We start from the raw sequence: 25,140 nt of genomic DNA, 5'->3' as shown, positions 1-25,140 counted from the left end.
CTCCAGAATCTGAAATCTAGGGGAGCCAAGAGGAAGCCCCAAGGACATGTGACAGAAATGCCTTGGTGACAGCTGGGGAACCAGCGTCTCAGAGAGCTGAAGACTTGTTCAGGCAAAACAAACAAACAAACAAACAAACAATCAGTTGAAGAAAATCCAAGCCTTCTGACTCTGAGATGATGCCTCTGTGTGATGACCACAGGAGTCCCTGCATCCCAGGACACCTGCTGACTCCATCAGGGAGAATGAGGAAGGCCTGAAGGTGTTCTCTTCCTGATGCTGATGGACAGCACTTCTGCTGTTGTTTCCAGGAAGGGGGACAGCGGGGTGAGACATGAAAGAGTGGCCTCTAGCTAGGCCACTTTTGGATAAGGAAGCAGGAAGGACATTTGACGAGAAGCCGCACATGTATTTTGTCTTCCAAAGCTTTGGGACACCCGGCAGCTTTCCCCAAGCCTTTGCACCCCTCTGATGTCTCATTTGCACAGCCAAAGTGGACTTGTGTTTTCGATGTGTTCCTAGGATGCCTGCAGGCTTTTTTGGAAACCTCAAGCAGATGGATGAGTTGTGTGAACTCCGTGACCACCCTCTGCAAACCCTGTGGCTAGTATTTCTCAATGGCCCTGGAATCTGGGAAGACTTTTCAGTGACCTGGCTTCTTGTGGCTTCTCCAGGAGAGATCAAAGGCTCAAAAACAGCCCATGCATGTGAAACGACTGTGCTCAGCTCTTCCGTAGCTGTTTGTTCTCGCGAGCCCAGCCTTTACATCTTTTTCTAAAAATCGTCCGTGGCATTGGTTCTCTAGAGCAGCTGAAAAGCTAATAGATATTCTCATTTTATTCCACACTGACTACAGGCAACTCTATCACTAGATGAGTTTTTCTGAATTGCATTTGCTTAAACCTTATGAAGTGAATGAATTTGAATTAATGCATAGTTTTTTCTGAGGTAGGGAGACTTAAGCTTTGCAGGGTTAAGTGATGTCTGTGTTAGTTTATATAAATGAATCTTTATGAGTACAAACGTTTTCATGCTGCATTACCATATTGCCTCTGTTAGTTTATACAAAATTTTCATTAAGTGATGTTAAAATATACATTTGGGGATTTCTAAAATGAGTCTCTCCTTTTGAACAGTCAGATATTTGTATTCCTTGGGGTTGCATTAGCAGATAAATATATTCTCTCTTTTCAAGGTAACACTTGGGAGAAATATGCATCAGTAAGTATATATGTGTAGTGCCTCAAATCCTGACACATTGCATTTCTTGTACTTGATAACTCTCTAATAATGTTTCTTCCCATAATAATTAGAGCAGAATTGAGATGTTATACATGAAACTGATCCTCCAGACTTAGTTGTCATTTGGGAGGGGTTGGGGGATGGGCTGGGAAGTATTTGGCTTTTTTGTAAGCTGAAAATTTCGTTATTGTATTTTGATTTCTAAATCATCATGAATGGAACTGTGGAGAGTAAACTCATGAATGTTAATGGCTGTGGCTTCTGCTTATGGAACACTTAGTTGTTCTGTCCTTTATTATACTCTTATAGAGGTTGATGGTTGACAATTGGAGCTTTTAAACTAATGAAGGGCTTTTAACCAAGTAGAATGTCTTTATTCCTAGGGAACAGGGTGATTGGAATGTAAATTAATGTGCTTTAAGCCAATCTAAGTTAGCATTTTTATAAAAGACTAATACCCATACTTCATGTGTATTTTCAGTTTTCCTTATTTTGGATGGATTAGTGTAGGGATTTAAACTACTTGTTGCCTTTTCACTTGGCCATCCTGGAGCTGGACTGCGTAAGTCAGTAGAGTTCTGATAGCAAACCTCAGAGGAATCAGCACACAGAAGCTTGCTTCTTGTTCATGTATGTGCCCCTGAGAGTCCAAGAGCTCTCCAGGGCAGTTCCCTCCCAGTGGGTAACTCTGGGACCCAGGCACCGTCCATCCTAGCCTTGTCATTTGGAAAATGGAGCTTCTTGAATTGCTACAAGGGGGAAGAGACCTGTGAGGGACTCATAGCCCACCTCCCCAGTGGCACAGATCACGTCTCACTACCCATTGGCTGAACGGGACCCATGCCAACTGCGAGGGATGCTCTGAAATGTAGGAGAGTGCGTGGGGTACTTGGTGAGTGCTGCTGTTCCCACCACCCCAATACAGCACAGGTGCCTAGCACAGGCTACTGAGAGAAAGAATGAACACATGCTGGGTCCTTTTAAATAGCTTGGCACTCAGAGCATGCTATTGCTATTTTTAAAAAAAGATGTATGTATTTATTTGAAAAAGAGAGAGGGAGAGAGAGATGAACAGACACAGAAAGAAAGATCTTCCATAGCTGGTTCACTCCCCAAATGGCCACAATGGCTGGAGCTGGGCCAGTCTGAAGCCGGGAGCCAGGAGCTTCTTCCAGGTTTCTCATGAGGGAGCAGGGCCAAGCTCTGCTGCTTTCCCAGGAGCATTAGCAGGGAGCTGGATCGGAATTGAGCAGCTGGACTCGAACCGGTGCCCGTATGGGACGCTGGCACTGCAGACAGTGGCTTACCCTGCTGCACCACAGTGTTGGCCCCAGCTATTGCTATTTTAAATTGATAGAGGACAGATTGTAAATACCTGGCAGAATATTAACCTGTAAAGACGTCTTTCTGGCCGGTGCCGCGGCTCCATAGGCTAATCCTCTGCCTTGCAGCACCGGCACACTGGGTTCTAGTCCCGGTCGGGGCGCCGGATTCTGTCCCGGTTGCCCCTCTTCCAGGCCAGCCCTCTGCTATGGCCCAGGAGTGCAGTGGAGGATGGCCCGAGTCCTTGGGTCCTGCATCTGCATGGGAGACCAGGAGAAGCACCTGGCTCCTGGCTTCAGATCAGCGTGACGTGCCGGCTGCAGCGCGCCAGCCGCAGCGGCCATTGGAGGGTGAACCAATGGTAAAGGAAGACCTTTCTCTCTCTCTCTCTCTCACTGTCCACTCTGCCTGTAAAAAAAAAAAAAAAAAAAAAAAAAAAAAAAGTCTTTGTGTACATTTGCACCATCGACATAGCTACCAGAGCTTGTTGGCTGGTTTCAGTCTCAGTGCCCCGCAGTGTTTAAGTTTTTTTTTCCCCCTTAAGGTTCTGACACCTGGAACCTGAAAAATTCCATTTTCTGATCTGAAAGGCTTCTAAAGCAAACAGTGTCTTGCAGTTTATTCAGTGGAAGTGTTTCTGAGCCTCCACGGGGTGCATGGTGGGAACAGCCCTCGTTAAGGTTACACAGGAGGTTAACCGCTGTTGACATGACAAAATTGAAGTCATTTTCTGTTGCCACAGAGCCGGTCCTCGATCTGTATTGTCAGCACACCACGGTGTATCCATTTTCTCCAGAGCGTTATCTCAAATGAGGTGTCAAGGCCCTAAATGGATTCACCTTCTTGTATTATTTTTTATTTTGATGTTTAATTTTTTATCCCATGTATTTATTGTCCATGGAATTTAAAACAATAACCTCAAAAATAAATAGGGAAGGCTGAGAGAGAAATACATCAGTCTCTCACTCTTCTGCCCCATTTCTGAGCAGTTGTTGCAACATCCATAAGGATTGTCAACATACAGCAGTTTCTTGTTTTTGTTTCCTTGACTCATGGCATCTCATTCCTTATGATTCAGGTCAAGGCACTCAAACATACTCAGAGCACCCCGGAAATATAAGCCGAGGTATGATGTAGGCACAGTGTAATAGATGACTGCTTCTCTTCACCGTGTTGTTGAGTTGCAGCTCTGGAAAGCAGTCCAGAGCAGCCCAGATGCAGCAGCGCTGGAGTTGTTCACGACAGGTGTCCAGCATGGATTCTGTCACGTCTGGGCTGCAGGAGGTCCCGACAGTCACTTAATCCCGCTGAGCTGTGGTTTCCTCGAGGGAGGAGATAGGTTGCAGGTTTCAGTGGGACCTTGGAAGCCATAAGCATGAAGCATTATAGTACCTTGGTGTATTCCCTACAAGGTAACTTTAAATATCAGTGACTTTTTTTTTTTTTTTTTGAAATGGCACTGAAATTACTGTGTGTTGAAAATGAAATGGTATTTTTCTAGATTATTCAAAATATGTCTTGAAAAGCTTATATTTTTGCCTGTTCCATTCTTCCTCCCCCTGCCCGAACTCTGTCCAGTGTACCCTATTGGAAATCTAGCACTGTGCCCCAGGCATGCCAGTGGTAACACTACTAGTTATTACTTGCTTTTAATCAGAGCGCCAAGTATGTGGTTAAGCTACTAGGTAGACATTAGTATAATTTGTTCCCTTGGTAACCAGAGATGGATGTCATGGCCTTTTGTGGTGTGTATGCCGCGGCCTTGGTTGTCTCTTTCCCTAATTAACATCCTGTGAGAAATGCAGGGGTAAATCACCAGAGCAGCTGGACCCCTGCAAACATTAAGTGCTAGAACATTGTAAATTGCAATAATAATCATGATAATGAGGCCACATATTCCATGTCTATCTTTTAATTGCTTCTTAACTCTTCTAAGTGGGAACGGCAAAGTTATTACGATGTGGAAACTAGGGGTTGATTTATTTCTTATTTAAATTGGGTTTTGCAGGGAAACCTTTTTTAGTCTACTGGGAATTGTGAGAGTTCCTTTGAAGAGCAACTTAGGTAGGTAATTTTAAAAACAATTACTACCACTAATACGCTGCACCAGTTTACCTTCTCGTCAGGGCATAGGGCATGACCCTCTACTCCCAGGTGTCCCGTCAAGTCCAGGTCTTTTTCATTTGGCCACTCAGCTATGGGTTCAAATTCATGGTTAACGTTTCACTTGGACCAGAGAGGTCTAGCTATTGGATGCTAAGGGGGCTCATTATGGGATGGTCAGCCTTGTAACCCGATTTTCTGATTTAGACCCAGAACTTATGGTTCTTGAATGTGAGTCATGCTGATTTCACACATGGCATGTTAGCTCAGAAAGCCCTGTGCAAAACTTTTACAGAGGACTGTAGCTGACACCTCCTGGAGTCTCTCCCAAGAGGCCCTTCATTTCTTAAAGAACCATGCTGGTACAGTTGCATTCCATCCCTGCCTGCTTCTTTCCTCTTCCACCCTGACCCCCACCTTCTCCTGGGATTTGGGAATCCCATTAAAAATTTTAGTTCCTCCTAGGCCGGTCTCAGAACAGAAAGGTGTAAACATGTAGAAGCTGTCATTTGCTCTGTGGACCAATGTGGCCAGAAAGCCAGGATGTGGGGGGAGGCTGGCGCAGGTACCCAGAGAGAAGCAGAAAGGAGATGTGAGAGAAGTTGGCCCATGAGCCCTGTGGCCCTTTAACTGTGGTTCCGTGTCCTTCCCATGGCCTGACTACATGCAGTTCTTCCAACCCCATCCAGCACCTCCCTCTCTTGGGATCTATCCCAGCATTTCTGGAAGAGCCTCTTACCTAACACAAGTAGATGCTATCCTTCTTCCACAGGCTTAGGGAGGCCAGCTGGATGGCATAGGAGCCAGCTGCAGGGTGTCTGATCACTGTTTCAGGATTACAGCAACCTCTGATCCGAGTAGAAACAGAAGGGAAACGTGTTGACTCCCTTCCTGGGCATCTTAGGGTGTGGCTCTGCCTTTCAGCACTTGGCCAGAATCATTTGATCAAACTGCACTCTTTCTTGCCAGCACTCGGCTCCTCTTGTTTCCTCTTGGCTTTGTTCTCAGAACAGTGATGTCTGTGTGCGGGACAAGGCAGCCATTGCAGCCCGAAGCAGTAACACTACCTCTTGTGACTCTGGAAAAATAGTGTGGGAACCTCTATTCCCTGAAAAAGGGTTCTCATTGGCCAGACTGAGTCACATGCTCTGGGTCAAAGTCCCTCCTGTAATGGAGAATTGGGGTTCTGTTACTGTCACAGGGAGAAGAGATGCTGAGCAGCCCCAAGCAGCCTTATCCACCACCCTGTCTTTAGGTGGGGCAAGTGCCTGGCCTTGCATCAGATGTCCACATCTGATACGGAGTGTGAATTCAGTGCCCCCTGTAATTCCTGGCTCCAGCTTCCTGCTTTTGCAGACACTGGGAGGCAGCAGTGGTGATTCAAGAATCTGGGCTCCTGCCACTTACAAGAGACCTGAATGGTTTTCTTGGCTCCTGATTTTGGCCTCGGTTCCGTCCCAGCTGTCACAGGCATTTCAGGAGGGACTTGGCACACATAGCTCTGTCTGTTTACCTCTCAAATAAGTAAATAAACATTTCAAAAAAATGGCAGATGATGCTTCTGTGGTGACACACTTTCCCATGTACAGTTTTTATCCTCAGGTGTTCCTCAGCCCTTTCTCTCTCCTCAAGAAAACAAATCTGGATGCAGGTGATTGGGGATGAACTTATTCAGATAACCATGAATCTACTCTGATGAGAAAATGCAGTTCTTTGCAAACTAACAGCTGTGGCACAGCCCACAGGGACTTGGGACACGAGTCCTGATGTGGAAACCTCTGCCATTGGATGGCTGTTATGAGGATAGCTATGTCAACACAGTTTTTAATACAAGCCTACTTATTGAGACCCCATTTAAGTGCCTCCCACGGGGTTCCCACATATGAACAAGGCAGAAAAAGTCTCTCCCTTTATTTGGAACCCATTTTTCTAATAGGAGAGAAGGGCAGGGAACTTATGAACTAATAAAACAAAGGTGAGAGCAATAAAGAAAATCAAATAAGAGTGGTAGACCTAGTGTCTGTTATGGTATATTATACCATAAGTTGTGTGGCTGTTTAAACTTAAATTAAAGTGAAATAAAATTAAAATCAGTTCTTCAGTTGCACCAGTGTCATCTTGCATATTTCATAACCACATGCGCCAATGGCTCCTGTGTCGCACAGTGCAGATACAGCAAATGTTCATCATTGCACCAAGTTCCGTTGGATGCTGCAGGGCTTGGCGATGGCTAGAAGGATACTCAGACACTAGGAGGCATTGTGCAAAGGCCTTGCTGTGAGGCTGACATTTATGCAAAGGCCTGAATCCCCCCATGCAAAGGACTTAGGGGAGTACCATTCCTCATGGGACAAACAGTAAATGCAAGACTCCCAAGATGCAAATGAGCTTTACCTCATTTTCAAAGATAGCCAGTGGAGCTGATTGAGTTGGAGGGGCAGGAAAGGCCTAGATCAAGTTTGACCTTGGCTTTGGTTGCAAACCAAGGGGAAACCATTGCTTAAACAAGGTAGCGAGAGCTTTGTCAATTTTTCAAGGCTCCTTCTGGCTGCTGAGGGCAAGGGGGCAAGCAGAACATAGAAGGCATTCAGAAACCATTGGATGAATGCGAGAACAGATTGAAGACCCAGCTAGGCTGGGGAGTCCATTAGTCTGATAATCTACTTGTGAGGACTTTTTGGGCATTTATGGAGTCCCCCCCCCCCAGGGTTTCTGGCTGTGTTATGAAGTCCCCTATGATGGCAACAGAATGAACAGCAACCAGACAAGCCTCATGCAGTCCAGGCCTTTGAGCTCTCTGCAATAGTCCTTTCTGTCTCTCTAGGCCAGACATTGGCTTTCTGTTGCCTGCTCTTTAGCTCTCTGAGCTGGCATGGCCTGAGAATCACTGTAGGAGACTGACTACAGTGGGACATTTATTCTTCTCCTCCTGTCAGTCCATTCAATAATTTTTACTTAGTGCCTCTTCTGCACCACGTGTTGTGTTGGGCACAGAGATGACAGTGGCACAAGCAGAAACAGCCATAGTACCTGAAGACATGTTTCTCTCATGCTGTAGAGTGCTGTTCCCATCAAACATATTATCCCATGGACAAGTGGGTGACTCTTGTCCATGGCAGGCTTGTGAGGGACCCCCAGTCAGGGAGGTCAGAGGTGACTTTGCTGAGGATGTAATCATTGAGTGGGATGGAGGAGAAACAGGGGTGTTGTAAGTGGAGGCTGGACCAAGTGTTCCAGGTAGGGGGACAGCATGGTAAAGTCTGTGGGGATGGAGGATCAAAGAGCAATAGGGAAAAGGGAAGCTGCACGGAGGGGATGGAGGAGAGGTGGTGCCACGTGTTGCTGGCCAGGGCATAGGGCCTCATCTGCCATGGTCAGAGTCTTGGGTCATAAGAGCAGTAGGAAGTCCCTGAATGGTTGCATGCATGAGGATGGTCCATGCAGCTCAAGGCTTCTGAGAACTCACTCTGCTGTAAGGAATACATACTGGGGAGGCCCACAGTGGGTGAGTGTTGAGAGACCACATGTGGGCAATGATGCTGTCCTCCCTCTGCCTTTCCAGACATTTCCTTCTGCCTCCTGCCTGCCCATCAGCACCACCACAACGGTGTCCACTACCCTTTGTTGATATCCTGGTAGGTAGGACCATATGAAATCGCTGATGTACAACCCCTTTTTGACCCAGAAAAAAGGCAATTTTATGCAGTTAGACAAAGTGTCAGGAATTGACTGTTTTTGCCCCTTTTCTGTCTATTCCTGAAGACAACTCCACTATAATGTGGGTGTCTGTGAAGACATTTTATTGATTAGGTCGCAGAGAGGTTGAGACTAAGTAGCACAGCTGGGATTTGAACCCAGCATGCTGGAGTTAAACACTTCTCTCCAGGCCTGCTACAATCAACTGCCAATGGGCCAGCAAGGCCTGCCAAAGGCGGCCACCTAAGTGACTTTCTAAGTAGACCTTTAATACTCAAGCTCCCTTCTTCTCAGAGCCTCACGAGTCCACCTGCTGGGGAAAGATGTTCATTCTTTTTTGTTTGTTTTTAAAGGAACTGTGGCACTTGGAGAGTTACAAATGAGCTAATGTTCATACCTAGAAATATTCTGGAACAGATCATTTAAAAATCGAGTTTCAATAAGAAGAGAAAATGCGATTATTGCGCTCTAACCAGATGGTGTGGGACCTTTGGAAGGGGCAGAGCTGAGGACCAAGATCCATCACCTCCCCACAGGGTGCATGAGCACTGGGAGTGGGCCATTTGCTTGGCTCATTGGAAACTGATGTTCTTATTAATTTTATTTTTTAATCTAACTTGCAAAAAGCTGGCCTTTGTCTCAGAGCAAGGAAGGTGGAAACTAAGGGGAAGAGGAGAAAATAAAAATACATGAAGAACCTGCTGCAGTAACTGTGCCCACGGCTTTTATTTGTCCTATGTGGTCCTCACAAAGATCCAAAGAGGCAGGTGCCACCACTCCCATTCACAGGACAGAGAGATGTTCAGGTGCCCTTAGGAAGCCAGTGTGGTTTCATCCCTTGCTGTCATGGCCAGACCAGGCTGGTTTCTTGGTTCATAAGGGGATCACAGAGTGAAGCCGAGGCGGAAGGAGGTGCTGGTTGGGAACCAGGAGACCACCCAAATTCCAGCTTGGTGTACTGTAGGAGGAGGTGGGAAGGCTCTTTGCAGCTGATAGTTAAGCAAAGTGTCTCCCTAAGTAGCACTGACCAGGAGAACTGTGCCCATTCATTTGCACTACTGCCTTTACTGAGGAATCCAGGTACCATGCTGGGTGCCACAGACGTGGAGATGAGAAAGGTCCTGGTGTGTCTGGGCTGGACAGAGGTTCCAGGAATCCAAGGGTGCCCATTGCCCAGGGAGTAGTCCCTGGGCAGTCACCATTTAAAACATACCTTCTAAGGATTTCCAATAGTGAGTACCAGAAGGAGAGGGAAGAAAAAGCAGACCATTTCCTAAGTGGGGGGAGGAGTTCAGAGGAGGTGGAGTTAATGAGATGGAGAAAGGCTTTGGGAGAGAGGGAGAGAGGGAGAGCCCGGAGCCTTGGAGATGAGCCATAGTCCATCACCAAACGTGCCCCACATGGAGTTCTTGCCTGTGCTGGAAGCTGTGACGGGTTCATCATACAGCTGTGAACGAGCTTACAACTATATAGATAAGGAGACTGAGGTGCATATAAGGAATATATAAATATATTATCATATATATATATCCTATTATCTCCTATTTTCTTTCTGTCTTTGTTTTATTGTATCTATCAATTGATCTATTGATCAGCCAGTAGACCAAATGATGGATAGAGAGAGAGAGAGAGATACCTAGTCTATCCATCCTTTCTGTTTCTCGGCCAGCATGGCCACTTTCCTGAGTGGGCACTGGATTCACTGCTGACTGTGTGTTGTGAATCCAACCACCTAACAGGATTTCTCGAGTGACCTTGTCCTCAGGTTCAGTGGCAAGTAGGTGTGCAGAGAAGTGCCAGCCCACCTCATAGGCAGTTCAGTTCAGTCCGTTGGGTCCACAGTAGGCACACATTGGAAACAATGAGAGAGCTTTTCAAGGCAGCATTTCATTTCCAGGCTAAAACATGAGGAGCAGATGCTTCCCACCCATGAAGCAAGCCCTGTGCAGTGGTGCCTGGTGTTTCTGTTGCACAGCTTGCCCGGCAGGAAAGGGAAGCCGTAACCACGCTCGGAAGTGCTGTGTCTCTCAGCATGGTTGCATGTTGGGATCCCTTGGGGAGACTGAAAGAATCCAATGCTTGGGTCTGCCCGGGGATTTGGATTTAATTGTTTTGAGGTTTGGCTAGAGTTGAGAAGCACTGCCTTGGGTATCCTGATTTATGAGATTAGGTGCCTCTCACATAGAAAGAGTGAAAACAAACATAAACAAACAAAAAAAGAGGGCAGGATTCAGGAAAAAATCAGGGCTTGTAAGCCCTCTCCTGCTGGCCACCTGTTTTTGTAGATAAAGTTTTATTGGAACACAGCCATGCTCATTTGTTTATGTATTGCCTTTGGCTGCTTTCATGGAAGCATGAAAACTGAATGCTGTATCAGAGACTGGCTTGCGAAACCTAAAATCATTGCTATCTGGGAAATCTGGTTCTTTACAGAAACATTTTGCAGACCTCTGAACTGGAGAATGATAAGTTTTTGAAAATGTGGGTGGTGCAGAAGAGACCAGGTCACCACTAAGGAGACAGCACCCTTCCTCTGGTTGAAATATTGCCTCAAAAGCATTCTCCATACAAACAGGGGACATCAAAAAAGTTTGTGGAAAAGTGGACTTAAATGATAAGCTTATCGTGTAAAAGTTTTTGAAATCCAAGCATTATTTTTTTTCGTGATACACACTTCCATGTCCACCTTTTTTTTAAAAGATGTATTTGTTTATTTAGCCTGCACCACAGCTCACTTGGCTAATCCTCCGCCTGCAGTGCAAGCACCCCGGGTTCTAGTCCTGGTTGGGGCGCCGGGTACTAGTGCTGGTTGCTCCTCTTCCAGTCCAGCTGTGGCCCAGGAGGGCAGTGGAGGATGGCCCAAGTGCTTGGGTCCCTGCACCTGCATGGGAGACCAGGAGGAAGTACCTGGCTTCTGGCTTTGGATTGTCGCAGAGCCAGCCGTAGTGGCCATTAGGGGAGTGAACCAACAGAAGGAAGACCTTTCTCTCTGTCTGTCTCTCACTGTCTATAACTCTCTCTCTCTCTCACTGTCTAACTCTGCCTGGCAAAAAAAAAATAATAAATAAAAAAAGATGTATTTATTTATTTGGAAAGGCAGAGTTAGAGAGAGAGAGAGGGAAGAGAGCAATCTTCCATCTGCTGGTTCACTCTGCAAATGACCACAACAGCCAGAGCTGGGCTGATCCAAAGCCAGGAGATTCTTCTGGGTCTCCCACATGGGTGCAGGGGCCCAAGCACTTGGGCCATCTTCTGCTGCCTTCCCAGGACATAGCAGGGAGCCAGAATGGAAGAGGAGAAATCAGGACTCGAACAGGTGCCCATATGAGATGCTGGCACCGCAGGCCAAGGCTTAACCTTTTATGCCACAGCTCCGGCCCCACCATGTCCACCCCCTGGGGGGACAGTCACCATGAACATATCCTGAAGGGCACACACACTGAGGATTTTTGCTAGCTGTTGATACTTCCTGTTGAGCCTGCAGTTTGCCTCATGCTGACGGGAGCCTAGCTGGGCCAGTGAGAAGACCTGGGTTGTGGGATTCTTACAGTTGGCAGAGAGCTGGAGCAATGCATTATTTTCTCTGCTGGCACCCCTGTCAGAACTGGTGTGAGAGTGGCACTGAGGGAGAACTGTGCAGCCAGCGGGAGGCCGAGGCAGGCCCTGGGGAAGCTACAGGGTTGTTAAGGAATCACAAGGTTCTTATTCTCATCAGCTTAGGGGAGCAGCACAGACTGGCATTGTCTGGATGCTTCAGGAGCTACCTTTGCCCCACTACTCTACACCCAGCCCCCTGTCCCAATTCGTGAGAGGCCTTGCAACAACATTTCCCAGGCCTCCTACATGTCCCCTCTCTGTAGTCCGTAAGAGTCGCTGCCAAACACCTTTCTCTGGTGGAGAGGGCTGCGAGGACAGGTCTGTGGGCTGCAGGTCCTGTGGGAGTCCTGTTGATCCAGTGGATTCTGAGTTTAGCATTCAGTGACTGGGTCTCCCGGTAAGTGCTTAGCAGGTGGCACCAGACCCCGGGGTACGATAGTGAGCCGACTCGCATACTTCCTGCCATTGTGGAACTGGTCTCGAGGGGGAAGTTGTGTGTTGATGAAACAGCCATGTAAGAACGTGTAACATGACCACCATCTTAGCTCGGGTGGACAGAGGCATGGTCATGGTCAGCTAACACCAAGGAACTCAATTCACCATATCTCCATACCCCAATATCAAAGTGTGCAGCATTCATTCTCAGAATGAGTTCAGGGCTCAAGAATCCTGCAGTGAGTCCCTTGCCTTTCTGTAAACCTAGCTCTCCCTGTACTTCCTAATCCTTGTTCATCTGGAAAACGTTCCCTGCTGAGTATTCTGTAGAATGATGTTCTTCCGCAGATCAGTGCTGTGAAGGCTTGGACCCAGGGCTGCGCATCGCGAGCCAGTGGAGTGCTCAAAGAGAATACCTCACTGGAATTTCTACTTCCTTTTGGGGCCAGCATTGTAGTGCATTGGGCTAAGCCCACTGGGTGCAGGTTTGAGTCCTGGCTGCTCCACTTCCAATCCAGCTCCCTGCTAATGCACTTAGGAAAGCAGCAGAAGATGACCTAAGTCCTTGGGTCTCTGTACCCATGATGGAGACCCTGATGGAATTCGCTGCTCCTGGCTGTGGCCTGACCCAGCCCTGATCATTGTGGCCATTTGGGGAGTGAACCAGCAATGGAAGATTTCCCTCTCTATCCCTGTCTCCCTCTCTGTAATTCTGCCTTTGAAATAAATAAATGTTATTTTAAAATTTTCTATTTACTTTTAATAGCATTTTGTAGTTGGTTTTTATTATGTGCAGGTTTTTATAATTGTTGGTAAGTGGCACACACATGTTATTGATAATTATGCATGTAGAAGATCCTGTTCAAAATTTAGTGAGAGGAGCTGGCGCTTTGGCGAAGCAAGTTAACGCCCTGGCCTGGGGCGCCGGCATCCCATATGGGTGCCCGTTTGAGATGCAGCTGCCCCACTTTCTTTTTTCTTTTTTTCTTTTTTCTTTCTTTTCTTTCTTTTTTTTTTTGACAGGCAGAGTGGACAGTGAGAGAGAGAGACAGAGAGAAGGTCTTTCTTTGCCGTTGGTTCACTCTCCAATGGCCGCTGCGGCCGGCGCACCGCGCTGATCCGATGGCAGGAGCCAGGTACTTCTCCTGGTCTCCCATGGGGGTGCAGGGCCCAAGTACTTGGGCCATCCTCCACTGCCTTTCCGGGCCACAGCAGAGAGCTGGCCTGGAAGAGGGGCAACCGGGACAGAATCCAGCACCCCGACCGGGACTAGAACCCGGTGTGCCAGCGCCACAAGGCGGAGGATTAGCCTAGTGAGCCGCGGTGCCGGCTCCTGCCCCACTTTCAATCCAGCTCTCTGCTATGGCCTGGGAAAGCAGTAAAAGATGGCCTATGTGCTTGGGACCCTGACCCATGTGGGAGACCTGGTTTGAGATTGGCACAGCTCCTGCCATTGTGGCCAATTGGGGAGTGAACCATTGGATGGAAGACCTCTCTCTCTCTGTCTCTCTTCTCTCTGTGTGACTCTTTAAAATAAATAAATAAATCTTTAAAAAAAAAAACCTAATGAGAAAAAATGCTGATGCAAAATGTTTGGCACCACTGATCCAGAAAGTCACATCCCAGTGCCTTATTCCAGTCTCAGCACGTTTCCCCTCACTCTGGCCACCACCTGCTTTCCTCTCTCTGTGCCCCTCACCACCCTCCCATTTCAGCCAATCACAGCTGCTTCCTGTTTCCCTCCCATGCCTTTGCATCATTCTCTTTCCTGTTCCTGGAAAATCCTAATCCTTCAGTTTCCAAGGCCCAGTCCCGGGGCATCTCTGCTAAAGATCCCTTCCTGCCAGATGATTATTTAAACGTTTATTTCTCTTAAAAAAAAAAAAGACTTATTTATTTGAAAGAATAAGAGAGAGGGACCTTTCATCCACTGGTTCATTCCCCAAGTGGCTGAAACAGAAAGGGAAAAGGCATGAGACAGGAGCTTTTTCTGAGTCTCTCACATGGGTAAAGGGGCCCAAGCACTTGGACCATCCTCTGTTGCTTTCCCAGGTGCATTAGCAGGGAGCTGGATTGGAAGTGGAGCAGCCAGGACACGAACTAGTGCCCGTATGGGAAGCCAGCATTGCATGCTGTGGCTTAACCCACTATGCCACGATGCTGGTCCTATAAACATTTCTGTCTCTTGAATATCCCATAGCACCTCCTGTGGGGGTTGGCCAGATTTTTTTTTCTTTTTGTGAATTTCTGGTAAATAGAGTTGTGCTGCAATTTAGCCATACTCATTGGTTTGTGAGTTGCCTCTGGCTGTTTTCAAGCTATGATAGCAGAGTGATGAAAACAAAGACTTGAGAACCCATGCTATAGCCTAAAATATTTACTGTCTGGCCCTCAGCATAGACAGTTTGCCAACCCAGGGTCTACAGAACAGCTTCTAGAACTTATTCATTGGACCACCACAATCTGAGCCTGCAGCTGGGCCAGGTTCTGTGAACAGTGCACTCACCGCTTGGCCCTTTTTATGTCATATGCCAAGCTTTCTGCCCTGGATTAGTGATCGTCGTATCACTGTTACTCGTAGTGGGTTAACAGACACACTACAACAGAATTCATTTACTCTCACCCTCTGCGAGCCAAGGATTCTGAAACAGAGGGGCCTTGTCCCATACGCATCTGTTCCTGGATCGATCGTACACACAAAGCCACCGAGCCTCATCATCACAGCAGCGGCGCCAGGCCTGCAAGCTGGTTCTTCTTGTTTGTACTGAATCAGCTTTTTCACGATCAATACAGACAGACACATGGATTTGAGGAGGAGGAGCAGAACGCACAGTCATCTGTGGTAAGCGCTGAGTGCCGCCGAGCACAATCTTGCTTGCGTTTTCATCCTGACTTCATTCGCATTGTGGGCTGTGGGGGTTATTTAACAAAATGGCAGTTTAGAAGCTGCCTCTGGAGCGCCTGTGCGAGAACCCTTGTTTGCATCGTCTTTCCCTGGGCAGGCCAAGGCTTTGTTTTGTTCATTTTCCTTCTGGTGATAGGAAGCAATGGAGGCGAAAGCTTGAGTGTTGGAAAGTGTTGATAATCTCTGAAGTGCTTGGGCTAGGGAAGAGGAAGATTTTGCTGAATCAGCTGCAAGGGGCGGATGCACTGTGGAGGAGCTGCGTAAAATACAGATTACTGAATAAGTCAGGGCCATCCCCATGGCACTGTGTGGTCGACAGGCTGCTCAAGCCATGTCTGCCTGGTCAGATGCTCCCTAGGTTGGAAAAGGTATGGCTTCTTTGGCTTCTGGGGGCCAGATCACAACAGATCACACTTTTAAAGATAGAGATGAATGGGGCCAGCACTGTGGCATAGAAGGTTAAACCTGCAGTGCCGGCATCCCATCTGGATGCCAGTTTGAGTCCCGGCTGCTCCACTTCTGATCCATCTCCCTGCTAATGTGCCTGGGAATGCAACAGAAGAAGGCCCAAGTACTTGGGCCCCTGCACTCACACGAGAGACCTAGAAGAAACTCCTGGCTCCTGGCTTCAGCTTGGCCCAGTCCCAGCCATTGCGACCATTTGGGGAGTGAGCAGATGGAAGATAGATCTCTCTTTCTTCTCCCTACTCTCTATCTGCCTCTGTCTCTCCTTCCCTCTAACTCTGACTTTGCAGTAAATAAATATTTAAAATAAAAAATAAAGATGGAGTATGTTGACTTCTGTTTCTGTGAAGTTCTTGCAATAGTAACACAAAAAGAATGGAAATGTCTTTCGTGACTTGAATTTTTTTTTATTGAAACATAAATTTCTATGTAGTAAGGTATACAGTTCTTTAGCCCAAGATTCAGTGAGTGCTGACAAGTGGGTATACCTGAGTACCCCACACCCATCAAGGTGTGGAGCGTGTCCAGCCCCCTAGGCAGCTCTCTTGTGAACCTTCCCAGCCCACTCCCATGCTTCCTCCCAGAAACATGCCCTGGTTGCCGTCACTATTGAACAGTTGTTTCGCCTGTTCTAGATCTTCATATCAGTGCAGTCCTGCATGTAGACTTTTGTCTCTGGCTTCTTTCACTCATAATGTTTGTGAACTTCATTCATGTTTTGAGTGTATCAGAAATTTGCTCCTGAGTAGTAATCCCTTATATGAATAGCATGGATTATTTTATCCTTTTCCTGTTAATGGACATTTACATCTAGTTTTTGGCTACTGTGAATGGTGCTTTCATGAATAGTCACTCAAATTTCTTATGGGCATAGGTTTTTATTTCCCTTGGATAAATACCTAGCACTAGATTTGCTAGATCATAGCATAGACACCAGGGTACTTCAGAAGGTTCATGGAAAAATAGAATTATCAAAAGGTAAGTCTATTTTGAGGCAAAAAATGTTTTGAAATCTATGCATTTAACAGATTTTCAGAAAATTCCAAGAACGTGTACATTATGAAAAAAATTGTGTGGATTTAAAATTTTTTGGAGCAAAATACATTTATCTTAATTCCATATTTCCAAGAACTTATTGAGGTACCCACTTGTATTCTCAACTTCATAAGAAGCTGTAAAATATTATTCCAGAGTATCTACCATTCCATACTGTATTTTCACTAGCAATATATGAGATTTTTAATTACACCATATCCTTCACAATATTTGATAACATCAGAATTTGAAATTTTAGCTATTCCAATAAGTGTAAAATGACATCTGTTGTGATTTTCTTGTGAATTTCCTGGTGACTAATGATGTTTGGCACATTGTAGTCTGCAGATTTGTCATTCGTGTACCTTTCTTTGCAAGGTATCTCTTCAGATCTTTTGCTCATTTTGTTTTTAGTGGTTGAGTTGATTTATAGGAGTACATTACAAACTCTGGGTACAATTTATTTGTCATATGTCTATACTATGCATACTTTTCTCATAACAATGGCTTTCCTATTTTTTATTTATTAGTGAATTTCATGATCAAAATTTGGACTTTTTATAAAGTCAAAGTTAACAATTTTTGAAATTCTGGGTGTTTCTGTTTCCTAAGAAATCAATAGCTACCTGAAGGCCACAAGGTATTCTTTGCTTTTTTCCTAGAGATATAACAGATTTAGCTTTCATAGTTAAGTCTGTCCCCCCCCCTTTTTTTAAAAGATTTGTTTATCTGTTTGAAAGGTAGAGTTACAGAGAGGCAGAGGCAGAGAGAGAAAGTCCTCCGTTCGCTGGTTTACTTCCCAAATGGCCGCAATGGCTGGAGCTGGGCCCATCCGATGCCAGGAGCCTCCCCCGGGACTCCTATGTGGGTACAAGGGCCCAAGGACTCAGGCCATCCTCCACTGACCTAGGAGGCCACAGCAGAGAGCCAGATCAGAAGTGGAGCAGCCAGGAGCTGAACCAGCACCGGCCCCTGTCACCCATCTGGAATTTTAAAATTTATTTTATTTTGACAGGCAGAGTGGACAGTGAGAGAGAGAGACAGAGAGAAAGGTCTTCCTTTGCCGTTGGTTCACCCTCCAATGGCCTGCGCACTGCGCTGATCCGATGGCAGGAGCCAGGTGCTTCTCCTGGTCTCCCATGGGGTACAGGGCCCAAGCACTTGGGCCATCCTCCACTGCACTCCCTGGCCACAGCAGAGAGCTGGCCTGGAAGAGGGGCAACCGGGACAGCATCTGGCGCCCCGACCGGGACTAGAACCCGGTGTGCTGGCGCCGCAAGGTGGAGGATTAGCCTAGTGAGCCGCGGCGCCGGCCCCATCTGGAATTAATATGTGTATGATGTGAGTTAAGGGTGGACGATGTTGTTTTCAAATCTGTAGCAGTGTGTTCCAGCAGAATTTGTTGAGAATACTTTCCATCTTTGAGTTTTTTAGGCACCTTTATTGAAAATCAGTTGATAATATATGTGTGGCTTTATTTCTGGACTCTTCTGTTCCGTAGTGTTTCTGTGCACTGTAATACCAGTACCACATTGTTTTGATGAATTGGATTTAAAATTAGGAACTGTGAGTCCTTGTACCCTTGTCTTCCTTTTAAATATTGCTTTGGAATATTTGAGTCCATTTCATTGTCACATAAAATTTAAAAGCAGCTTGACAGCTTTTGTAAAATGGCCACTGCCATTCTTCTTGGGAGTTCATTGAATCTATCAGTTTGGAAAGGGTTCACATGCTAATGCTGAGTTTTAGGATTCTGGAGCAAGGTACCTCTCTCTCCATCTATGTAAGTCTTCTTTAATTTCTCACTGTACTACTTTGTAGCTTTCTGTAGTTTTTAGTATTGAAGCATTGCACTTATTTAAAAAATTATACTGAAGTATTTCTATTTTCAATTTCAGTTTCCAATTTCTCGTCATTGGTATATTGAAATACAATAGATTTTTTTTTTACTTTGCTAACTCCCTTACCTATTTCAGTATATTATGCAGATTATTTAGGGTGTCCCATATGGATAATCATGTTGTTCCAAATAGCTGGTTTTTTCTTTCCAGTATTTTTAAAAAGATTTATTTATTTATTTTGAAAGTAAGAGTTACACACACACACCAAGAGAGAGAGACAGAGACAGAGAGACAAAGAGACAGAGAGAAATCTTCCATCCTCTGTTATAGTCCCTACATGGCCATAACAGCCAGGGCTGGGCCATGCCAAAGCCAGGAGCCAGGAGCTTCAGTGGGGTCTCCCATGTGAGTGGCAGGGTCCCAATACATGAGTCATCTTCTGTTGCTTTTCCCAGGTCCTTAGCAGAGAGCTGGATAGGAAGTGGAGCACCCGGGATATATGGTACCCATATGCACACAGCGGCTTTACCCACTATACTACCACTGGCCCCTAAATACAGCTGTTTATTTACTTGTCTTACTGTAATTTCTAGAGCCTCACAGTACAAGTGGTTAGACAGCTTTGAATACAAGTGGTCAGACATCCTTGTCTTATTCTTAGGGGGAAAAGCCAGTGTTTCATCATGAACATAATATTAGCTTATGATGAATCAAACTTGAATTCTTTTAAATGCTTTTTCTGCATCCATTTGATCACATATTTCTTCTTTGTTCTGTTAATGAATTACTTTGGCTTATTTTTCAAATGGTAAACTAACCTTGACTTTCTAGGATAAGGATACTTGGTTATGATATATGATTTTTTTAAAGAATTATTTGAAAGTCCGAGTTACACAGAGAGAGGAGAAACAGAGAGAGAGAGAGGTCTTCCATCCGATGGTTCACTCCCCAATTGGCCGCAAGAGCCGGAGCTGGGCCAATCCCAAGCCAGGAGCCAGGAGCTTCTTCCGGGTCTCCCATGTGGATGCAGGGGTCCAAGGGCTTGGGCCATCTTCTACTGCTTTCCCAGGCCATAGCAGAGAGCTGCATGGGAAGTGGAGCAGCCAGGAATAGAACTGGTACACATATGGGATGCCGGCGCTTCAGGCCAGGGTGTTAACCCACTGCATCACAGCGCTGGCCCCATGATGTTTTTAATTACAGGAGGATTTGAGATTTGATTTGATGGTTTATTAACATTTTTGTACCTTGATTCATGAGGGATATTGTATGTAGTTTTTTAAAAAGGGCTCTTGTTTGACTCTGGTGTTAGAGTTACATGGCTCTCTTTAATAAAGTTGGGAGATATTCTGCCCTTTAATTTCCTAAGAGTCTATATAAGATGATTTGTATTTTGAATTTATCAGTTAAAGCATCTGAACCTAGAGTTGTTTGTTTTACCAGGACTACTATTTGTGAAATCAGTTTCTTTTGCATTTGTAGGACTGGTTATATTTTCTATTTCTTCTTCTGTCAGTTTTGCTAGTTTCTGTTTTTCAAGGAACTTGACATTTAACCTGAGTTACTGAATTAATTGGCATGAAGAAGCCGGCGCCGTGGCTCAATAGGCTAATCCTCCACCTTGCGGCTCCGGCACACCGGTTTCTAGTCCCGGTTGGGGCGCCGGATTCTGTCCCGGTTGCCCCTCTTCCAGGCCAGCTCTCTGCTATGGCCAGGGAGTGCAGTGGAGGATGGCCCAGGTGCTTGGGCCCTGCACCCCATGGGAGACCAGGAAAAGCACCTGGATCCTGGCTCCTGCCATCGGATCAGCGCGGTGCGCCGGCTGCAGCGGCGGCCATTGGAGGGTGAACCAACGGCAAAGGAAGACCTTTCTCTCTCTGTCTCTCTCTCTCACTGTCCACTCTGCCTGTCAAAAATTAAAAAAAAAATAATAATTGGCATGAAGAAATGTCTCCTTATCCATTCATTATTTGTAGGATCTGTAGAAATGTTTCTTCTTTCATTTGATATGGATGTTGTATATTTCCTAATATTTTTCTTCATCATTCTAGCTAGGGTTTTATGATTCTATTAATTATTTTCCAAAAGAATGAAGTTAAGGATCCTTTGTATTTTTCCTATTGTTTTATGTTTCATTGATTTCTGCCAATACTTATGTTATTTTATTCCCTCTTTTAACAGTGAATTCCATTTATTCTTTTTAAAAATATAGCTTCTTAAAAATCTGAATACATTAACCCTCTATTTTTTGGCTTATTCACAATAAGGATTGTTATATCTCCTTGGAGACTTAATCTCTTAAATAAATAAATAAGGCTCCTCTTTTCTCTACAAAATCTTCTTTGTTCTGAAGTCTACTGTGTCTGAAATATAGCTACTTCTCATTTCTTCTGAATAATGTTAGTATGGCATATCTTTTTCCATTCCTTTACTCTGTCTTTATGTGGACTGTCTGTGCTTTTATGTTTAAAGTAGATTTCTTGTGGACAAAATATTGTTTTTTTAATCCATTATGACAGTCTGCAGAGAAAGAAAAAGAGGCAGTGAGAGAGAGAGAGAAATTTTCCATCTGTTGGTTCTCTCCCTAAATAGCTACAATGACCAGAGCCGGGATGATCTGTAATGGCTAGACCAAGCTTCTTCCAGATTTCACACGTGGGTGCAGGGGCCCAAGTACTTAAGCTATCTTCCTCTGCTTTCCCAGGTGCATTAGCAGGAAGCTGGATCAGAAGTGGAGTAGCTGGGACTCAAAATGGTGCCCATACGAGGTGCCAGTACCACAAGCAGTGGTTTTACCAGCTACAGCACAGTGCCAGCCTTCCTCCAGTTTTAACACATCTTATGTGACGTATTTTTTCATATTTCTCAGCATATCAGTTATACTTACTATTTTTTAAAAAAGATTCTATTTATTTATTTGACAGGCAGAATTACAGACAGTGAGAGGAAGAGACAGAGAGAAAGGTCTTCCTTCCATTGGTTCTCTCTCCAAATAGCCGCAACGGCCAGAGCTGCGCTGATCCAAAGCGAGGAGCCAGGAGCTTCTTCAGGTCTCCCATGTGGGTGCATGGGCCCAAGCACTTGGGCCATCCTCTACTGCTTTCCCAGCCCATAGCAGAGAGCTGGACTGGAAGAGGAGCAACGGGGACTAGAACCCGGCGCCCATATGGGATGCCGGCGCCGCAGGCAGAGGATTAACCTTGTGAGCTACGGCGCTGGCCCAGTTATACTTCCTTTTAAAATATTTTTAGTAGTTTCCCTGGAGTTTGCAACAGACATTTATGAATAACTTGTCATCTCCTAAATAACCCAACACCACTTCGTGGGTAGTACAGGCACTCTGTAACAGAACATGTTAGCCCTTTTATGCTACTAAACAGAATACCCGAGAATGAGTAACTTGTAAAGAACAGAAATTTGTTTTCTCCCAGTTCTGAAGGCTGGGAGGTCCCAGATCAAGGTATGGATGGGCTCTTCATGTGCCGTCTGCTTCCAGGATGAGGCCTGGGTTCTGCACCCTCCAGGGGGGGAGCCATGCTGTGTTCTCACATGGGGTAGGATGGGGGACAAAGGGGACAAACACTTTTGGTCAAGCCTTCCCTCTGACTTCTTTCAAGACTTTCTCTTTGGTTTTCTGCAGTTTGAATATAGTATGCGTAGACAACGATTTTTTTTGTAGTTATCATTATGCTTGGTGTTCTCTGAGCTTCCTGGGTCTGTGTGTGTCATTAGCTTTTAAGAATTCTCAGCCACTATTATTTCAGTTTCTCTCTCTCCTTCTGACAGTCACCTTACATATGTTACCCCTTTCATAATTGTCTCACTGTTCTTGGATATCATGTTCTTTATAATTCTTTTTTCTCTTGGCTTTACAGTTTTGGAAGATTATGTTGTCCTGTCTTCACTGCTCATGGATTATTTCCCCAGCTGTGGCGAAACCTCTGGTCACCCTTCAAGGGCATTCTTTACTTCTATTACAGTGTTTTGGTCTCTAACATTTTGTATTGGTTCTCTAATAGAATATCCATCTCCCTGCTTGTATAACCTGTCTGATCTTGCATGTTTTCCATGAATGTTTTTAACATTTTAATCATAACTATTTTAATATCTTTGTCCCTTAATTCCAGCCATGCTTGTTACATCTAGCAATATTACACAGTAGATATGAGCACAGACTAGAGATACACTGCCTGTGTTTGAATTCTGTCTCTGCCTATCAGCTGTGTAATCTTAGGTGGGGTGCCTAAACTCTCCATACCTCTACTTCCTTAAGTGGAAAGTGGGAATATTCATGAAATCTACTGTTGAAAACTGTTAGGGATGTTGAAAAGCACTTAGCATAATTTTCAGCACATAGTCAATGTTGTACATATTTTAAATGATGATGATCAGGCTGGCACTGTGGCGTAGCAAGCAAAGCCACTGCCTCCAGTACCGGCATCCCAGCAACCAGTTCTAGTCCCAGCTGCACCACTTCTGATCCAGCTCTCTGCTATGGCCTGGGAAAGCAGTAGAAGATGGCCCAAGCCCTTGGACCCCTGCATCCACATGGGAGACCCGGAAGAAGCTCCTGGCTCCTGGCTTTGGATTGGCGCAGCTCTGGCTGTTGCGGCCATCTGGGGAGTGAACCAGCAGATGAAAGACCTTTCTCTCTCTCTCTGCCTCTCCTTCTCTCTCTGTGTAACTCTGACTTTCAAATCAATAAATAAATCTTAAAAAAAAAAAAATGACAATGATGATGACACAGCCGTTTGTAAAAGGGACCAGTGTGCACCCTCTGAAGTCTTTGCCCTGCTGTCCTCTGTTTGGGAGCCTCCTGCACATGCTCATGGGCTTATGCCCCGAATGCATTCTCAGTGCAATGCTCACAGTGGCAGTGAGCCCTTCCCCCCTCCACATAATGAAACCAGAGGCCCCTGTTGCTGTGGTTCTCCTTCCCTGCCCGATGATTTTCCCATACTGAGTATGATGACCCGGCATATTATGTGAGGACTCTACAAAAGGTTTGTGGACAATGTAATTTAAAAACAAGTTCATTTTGGTGCAAAGACTTGTTTAAATCTACCCATACAGGGATTTTTCAAAAAGTTTATGGAAAGTGCGTGTTATAAAAAAATCTATGCCTGTGTTTCACCAAAATGAGCCTATCCTTTAATTCTGCTTCCCAGGAAGTTTTTTGAAGTTCTGTCACATACTTTCTTTGTATTTTTTGTTGAATCTTGATTTCCTTCAACTTATAGACTGCATACGGGCAGATCTAATTTAAACATTTCAAGAATTAAAATGTTTAGGGTAGTTTTCTCTCTCTATATATATATCTATACGTAAGGAAGTACTATATAGCCCTTTAAATTGATGTTTTTTGAGGATATTTCATGACATTGGGAAATGCTTGTACGGTGCTGTCACTCCTGTGCCAAGCGTCCACAGACAGTAGTGGAGGTAGAGAGATTCCGGACGCAGAGCAGGGTCCAGCAGTGCAGGTCAGGACACAGGCTGTGTGGCCAAGTCAGTCTCAGTTCACGGCCCTCCTCCCTGAGCCGCGTGTAACACCGTCTGGCTTTCTCTTTCAGTACGAGTACTTCAATGCTGTGCTGATAAATGAAAGGGACAAGGACGGGAACTTTCTGGAGCTGGGGAAGGAGTTCATCTTAGCCCCAAATGACCATTTTAATAACTTGCCTGTGAACATCAGTCTGAGCGACGTCCAAGTGCCCACGAACATGTACAACAAAGGTAAGACTGTCTGCTAGTGCTCTTTTTCGAGGACAGAGAAGGGGGATGTCCGGGTTAGGGGCTGGCTGGTTTTGGACACAGTCGCACACTGAGCATGGCAAGCATCAGCTGGGCAGGTGAAGTATGTGCCCGTCCCACCTGGACAGTCTGGGCTGGCTCTTTCCCCAGTTGGTGTTTTTGTCAAGCTCTCTCACGTGCAAACCTTTGCAATGAAGGGCCGTGCAGTCTCTCTGGAAACAGCGTGGCTGTGCCGTTCTGAGCAGTCACCGACAACACGTGAATCAGTGGACAGGGCTGTGTTGCCACACCACCGTTATCTACAGAAACAGAAGGCTGGGTTGAACTGACAGCCTTAGTGCCCTGATCCCGGATGTGCCGCTGTCTCCTCTTCCTCTGTTCCTGGAATGGGACTTGGGGGCTGGGCAGCTTCTGGGCTGGCTGCGGAATCCACTGTGGTGTTTCCTCAGAGTGCAGAGCAGCAGGAGCCTTAGCAGAGCTTCTGTTTGTGCTGCGCAAACCCGCTCTTCACGTAGACAGTGGAAACCTTTTCTCAGAATTCCCTCGTGCCCATTCAAGATGGGACTATCATGGCCAAAGACTGGGCTGCGTTAGCCGGTGGCCTCCGATCAGACCGCAGGTTCTGCCCCTTTCTGGCTGTGACCCTGGCCGCGTCAGTTCCTCTCTCTAGATCTCAGCCTGCTCGTGTCTGTGATGTGAGTCGCACATTTGTGTCTACACCCTGAGATGGCTGTGAAGGCTGAG

General features: G+C 45.8%; 1 protein-coding gene across 4 annotated transcripts in view; it reads left to right on the top strand.

The window, feature by feature from the left end:
- The window catches only part of CACNA2D3 (calcium voltage-gated channel auxiliary subunit alpha2delta 3), an 879,489-nt gene that overhangs the window by 324,743 nt on the left and 529,606 nt on the right, over positions 1-25,140 (top strand). For all 4 annotated transcript variants that reach the window (XM_051851530.2, XM_051851531.2, XM_051851529.2 and 1 more), the window contains exon 5: positions 24,216-24,378. In XM_051851530.2, coding sequence (XP_051707490.1) covers positions 24,216-24,378 — 163 coding nt within the window. The remainder of the gene's footprint in view (positions 1-24,215; positions 24,379-25,140) is intronic.

This window comes from Oryctolagus cuniculus, chromosome 10 (genome assembly GCF_964237555.1).
Source record: "Oryctolagus cuniculus chromosome 10, mOryCun1.1, whole genome shotgun sequence".
NCBI lineage: Eukaryota > Metazoa > Chordata > Mammalia > Lagomorpha > Leporidae > Oryctolagus > Oryctolagus cuniculus.
The sequence above is the reverse complement of the archived record's forward strand: the minus strand, read 5'-3'. Positions and strand labels throughout refer to the sequence as shown.